General features: G+C 34.2%; 1 protein-coding gene across 1 annotated transcript in view; it reads right to left on the bottom strand.

The window, feature by feature from the left end:
* The window catches only part of ERO1A (endoplasmic reticulum oxidoreductase 1 alpha), a 53,321-nt gene that overhangs the window by 3,955 nt on the left and 43,366 nt on the right, over nt 1–6,000 (bottom strand). The window contains exons 12-15 of the mRNA XM_040225864.1: nt 5,500–5,746; nt 4,931–5,000; nt 543–629; nt 325–458 (exon numbers count right to left, since the gene is read on the bottom strand). Of these exons, the coding sequence (XP_040081798.1) occupies nt 325–458; nt 543–629; nt 4,931–5,000; nt 5,500–5,746 (538 nt within the window). The remainder of the gene's footprint in view (nt 1–324; nt 459–542; nt 630–4,930; nt 5,001–5,499; nt 5,747–6,000) is intronic.

A 6,000-nucleotide genomic window follows, 5' to 3' on the forward strand; every position in this document is an offset into this window, starting at 1 on the left:
TTTTAGATGTACACCTACATTACACAACATGATTTTTTCTAGGACCTTCAAAAAAACGTTTGGATAGCACATAGATTAGAAAAAGTTTACAAATTCTGTAAGATGAATACTGAAGCACTCAGTGAATTAATAATGATTACAAGAGTCAAGAGGTGATATAATGATTGCATGTTATCTACAAAGTTAAAGTATTTCATAAGATCACAGAATTCTGTAGGGAGATAATTTCACTAAACAGGATATTTCTTACCCAGTTTTACCTGAGAGTATATGTGTTGCATTAGACTTACTTGGCTAGCAAAAAAAATTTTGGTGCAAACTAACCTTCCAAATGCATTAAATAATGATACTATTTCTTGTCTGGTTAGATGGAATTCATAACTGGGTCCACTTTCTGGCATATTTGCAATCAATTTCTCAGAAAACAAGATCTTCAGAGCAGTGCCCAAACCCTGAGTCTATAATAGAAATAAGAAGAAAAGAAAAATCAGAAAATTCCTTGTGCAAAAGAAAGAAAACAGGATTGAGCTTGATATGCTTACCTGAAGCTTTCCCCACAGTCGACATTTCAAACAACCAACACAATCCATGATTCTTGAAATATTTCTAAAATGCAGTCGAAAATCCTCCTAAAAATAATTTAAAATTTCATTAAGATGTAGTATATGGTCAAATACTAAGTATCTCTGAGTGCCTTCTATGTGCCTCACTGTGTGCAAAACACTGGAGAGCACCAAAGAAGGGAAGAAAACTGAAATCAGTGTACACGGAACACTTCCTACACACCAGAATCTTTACATATACAATTGTATTTCACCTTCACCACAAATGCAAAAGTGAAAGTCTCTCAGTCATGTACGACTCTTTGCAACTCCATCGACTATACAGTCCATGGAATTCTCCAGGCCAGAATACTGGAATGGGTAGCCTTTCCCTTCTCCAGGGGATCCTTCCAACCCAGGGATCGAACCCAGGTCTCTCACGCTGCAGGCAGATTCTTTAATAGCTAAGCCACCAGGGAAGCCCAAGGTATTATTACAATCTATACCTAATGAATTAAAAACATAAGGTCCAGAAAAGCTAGGTAACTTGCCCAAATTCCCATATCTAGTAAATAGCAAATCTAAACCCCAGGACTGCCTGCCTCCTAAACTAGACTATCTGTAAATATACAGAAAGTAAATGAGATGTTCTATTGTATGTGATTATTAACCACATGTCAATATCAGGAGAGGGGGCAGAAGTTGTATGACATCATTTCCCAAAAAAGAAAAAAAGGAAGGGAGAAAGGAATAAATAATGGAAGGAGCAACAAGTAAAAACCTTTGGTTTCATAATAGTTAAATGAAAGCCCTTCTCTCTGGTATTAGGAAAAACAACCAGATCTTTTACCATTTATTATTATCATACATACTTCATTATCATACAAAAATCTACAGAATATAGTGAAATCCATGTACCCTCCACCAAGTTTCAGAGAGAAACTCATTAAATTCATCCAAAAGCAGTATATGTCTTTAAGGGGTAAGGAAGAAAGAAAGGAAGCCAAGAACATATCCTTCTTTCACACCAGTGGAAATTATTAATTAATTCTCCAATGACTCCGCTGTCCTGAATTTATAGTGGAATCCCAGGCTTACAGTACTTGAAGCAGGAAATCTGACATACATTTCAGATGAAACATTCATTATATCAAATGGCCTATAATTTGGTAAATATATAATATTTTGTTTGCTTGTTTTTATTGTGCTAAACCACACACTGAGCTCAATCAGAAGAGAACATAAGCAAAGATCTAAAAATGGGAATAAATCAGCAAAGACTGGAACCGCCTATTCAAAGCAGACCTCAGTTCACTCTGGAGACAAGTCTTTTCCCTGATGCATCATTCAGCCTGAGACTGAAACAGTCAACAGCTGTACCATGTAAAAGATTTATAATAAGGCCCCAGTCATATCTTATTAATTTAATACAAAACCCAAATTATTAATATTAAATGTTACCATATGTTAGCAATATTTTATATCGTGTTTCTATACCCTTTAGAATAAGTAAGAAGTAATTCTAATTTTCAACTTACTTTTAACAAATATTTACCCAGCAATATTACTCTAAGTAGATTTTTGGTGATTTGAGGTTTCCTTTAAACTTGTATTTCAACTTCAAATTAAAGAAAACTCACACTTCTAACAAGAATAACAGAAACAGCGCTAAAATTACTCTGCAGTTGATGTTCCCGTCCTGTGAGGTGCTGACCTCTGGAGGATTTATAGTTGGTGTAAAAGTCTATAAAATCCCTGAGTAGACAAGTATTTGCATATAGACAGAACAAATAGCTCACATGTACACACTATAAATTTTCAAATGGATATAAATGTTATGGTCAATAAAACACAGCTTTTACTTTACAAGTGTCAATAAATGCATGGTGGATTTTGGCAGTTATATTTTCACTAATAAAACACTATTATCATGTGGAAAGGCGTGAAAACTCTTGACTTAGACTTATACTTTTAAAGCTTGGAAGCCTCTAAACAATGATAATGTTTTTGTACAGTGTCTAAACTCAGTATCTGCATCTATGTTCACTAATTCAAATACTTGAATGTGGCAGCTCTTGAGTCTTTGTATGACATATATGGAGAATAAATGTGGTTGCCTAGTAAGAGTCAAACTAACATTGTAAAATTAAAACCAAGCACAAATGTTTAAATGAATGTAGTATAAAAGAACCAAATTAATAAGCTAGAAATTTACTAGACCAGAACAAAGAGAAAATCCTTATGACTTGCAGAAATAACAATCAATGTCCAATAACCTGAGTATATTCTAAAATTAACTCAGATTAGAAAAATGTATTATCGTTAAAATAAACAGACCCTAAGTCACTTACAAATTCTCCTTCTTCATACACATAGTTTTAAGATCAATACTAAAAATTACAGTCAGTGAGGAGAATGATCATTCTGTGGTTAAACACTGTGATCTATATTCAATGAAACCAATTGGCTAAAACACAATTCTCACCCAATTCTCAGATGTTTTATAAGCCTTCAAGTGAGATCCTATTCTGTGTTGAAGTGAACACTGAACACTCCTCTTTCATACAAGTCCTCTACTTATAACCATACACTGATAGAGTATAAAGGAGACAAGAAGAGATATTAAAATAAGCTTATGTGACTGTTCAAATCCATGATGTTCACTATAAACTACAATTTCAAAAAAAGTTAATACCAATATCAACAAGTTTCCTTGGTGTTTTATTCTCTTCTTGTAAAAGGACTCAGAAAAATTATGTGTTAAATTTCACAGGATATCAAAGCTGAGTATTTTGGAGTTTCGATAAAATTAAAACAATGTGAGAAATATTTCTAATCTGCACAATATAAAACAAGTAGATGTCAAAACATTCTCTCCATAAACCAGCAAGTGTACTAAAAATAAGACAGATATCAAAAATAGTAGGGGGAAAAAAGTCATCACAGCATCTTCCCCCTCACTTCTAAGTTCCTGGAAGCTGCTTGGGAGGTTATATAAGCACTGAGGTATGTATTTCTAGCAAGAATGCTTTAAGTAGGAGGTAGATGGGCAGTCAAAAATAACTATTATCTAACAGCAAAAAAAAAGCACAAGAGTGCAAAAAAGTATTTTGTTTGCAAGCTATGAAAAATAAGGTTCTTTCAATATCAAAAGAAACAAAAAATTAGAAACAAAGGGAGACTGTCATAAATATTCTGATGAAACCAGATCAAGCCCACTTCTACTGAGGACCACCTGCTTTACTTACCTATACCTTTATAATTGAGAACAATAATATAATTTTACTTAAGTCCTCAAAGTGAAAGTGAAAGTCGCTCAGTCGTGTCCAACTCTTTGCGACCCCATGGACTGTCCATGGAATACTCCAGGCCAGAACACTGGAGTGGGTAGCCTTTCCCTTCTCCAGGGGATCTTCCCAACCCACGGATTGAACCCAGGTCTCCCACACTGCAGGCAGATTTTTTACCAGCTGAGCCACGAGGGAAGCCCTTCGAAGTCTTCAAAAAGACTTAGAAATCCCTTGAGGATGGAAGCCATCTCTCCCTTTAATGACAAAAATCACACTCTACACACAATGAGCGTTTAATAAATCTTTTCAATGAAATTTCTTATTTGTTGTATTTTGAGGCAAATAGACACCAAGATGGTCTTGCCTGGAGTCATACCTCCATTAAGAGGCAAGACAAAGCCCAGACCCATCCTGTGCGATCTCAGGTCTTCTGTTCTTTCCAGGACTGCAGTCATTCACTTGTGTCCGCCTCGTCATGACCCCATGGACGGTAGCCCACCAGGCTCCTCTGTCCATGGAATTTTCCAGGCAGGAATACTGGAGTGGGTCGCCATTTCCTTCTCCAGGGGATCTTCTCAACCCAGGAATCGAACCCGTGTCTCCTGAACTGTCAGGCAGATTCTTTACCACTATGCCACCTAAGAAGCCCTAAATGCCTTTAGTTCCCAGGGAATGATATGAATGACAAAACAACACTATGCCCTCTCCCCCTAAAGAGCATCGTATAATTTAGCCAAAACTATTTTCAGAATTCTCTCCAGTAGAAGGCAGTTTCTGCTTCTCCAGCTCTAGACCCCTTTCCTTTCATTCATAAGCTCTATTTGCTACACGAGAGAATCAGTGTGAAATGAAACCCTTCTGTAAAGAGTACATTCACACACACATTTCCATTATGTTGAAAACAACACAAACTAAATCTTAAGTTGGATCTGCTTTTGGACTTCCTCTTTTTCTTGAGGAAAAGAAAGATTATGACTCTGATTTTTTCTTATAATTTCAAGAAGTATATTCGGATTTACTGTTAAGAATAAAAACATGGCCTTATAGTCATATCTGGATGTGAGTTTACATTTAAAAATTAAAGTATAAAATTATTACCTTTAGTTTGTTTGCTTCTTTTTTATTCCCAGCAAAAAATGAATTCTCATCAAAATGCAAAGGAAATGACCTGCATTAAATAAAACATATTCTCTGAATAAAACAAAAGAAATAATCATTTTCATGCATTATAAAATATTAAAAGTCCTGCTAATACAACATTTTGCTGTTCAGTGATGAATAATACAAGTACAACAGAGTAGAACAGATAGTAAAAATCAAAATTCTGATGCCTCCAACAAATTCTTATCCTCAAATATACAAGCTAACTGTATAACATAGTGGAATTAGGGCCCAAATCCAACCTGTTCAACTAAATATAAAAATAATGCAAGTATCAAATACCAAAAGAATGGTTCTTAAAACTAAAAATATGCACCTCTTAGACATAAGTCAAAATGAAAATAAAACCAAAACTTAATTTTAAAAGACCTATGAGCAAAATTAGCTTTTAATTATTTTTTAGATAATTTTCCTTTAAGTTGATTACTTAAGAATTTAATTTTGGATATCACTTGTCACTCTTCTTATTAATATATAAGTTGTATGAGTTGTAATACACAATTTACTTGATTTCATGAAGTATTTCCAGAAGTAACATTTTGTTTTCTGCATCCTGATCTTTATTGCCAGTGAAGAGTTGAAAATCTGGGCGCTCAAAGAATGGAACCACTTTAGATAAAGCCCTTAATTCTATTAAGTAGAGAAAATACAGGTTCTTAAGTCTTCGTGGACCTTCTCCTTCAGTTAATATTCCATCAAATCGCTGTTGAAATTCTGTAATGTTGTGTCCCCATTTTTTTTCCAACCACGTATCTGAGAAGAAATAAATAAATATTAAAAAGTGAATTTTAAAATTATGTTTCATTGTACTTATATTAGGTTATTTATGCTACAGAAGCTAATCTTATTTTATATTTTAAAATGTATAATCAATACAACCATGAAACCTGCTTTACAAAATTGAGCCTTTAACAGTTTCATATTAGTATTTTATCTTCTGGAGCCCATACTTAAAAGGAAAATAAACTCAATTGCTTTACTGAAAATAAACTCAATTGCTTTACTGA

This window comes from Oryx dammah, unplaced genomic scaffold (genome assembly GCF_014754425.2).
Source record: "Oryx dammah isolate SB20612 unplaced genomic scaffold, SCBI_Odam_1.1 HiC_scaffold_26, whole genome shotgun sequence".
NCBI lineage: Eukaryota > Metazoa > Chordata > Mammalia > Artiodactyla > Bovidae > Oryx > Oryx dammah.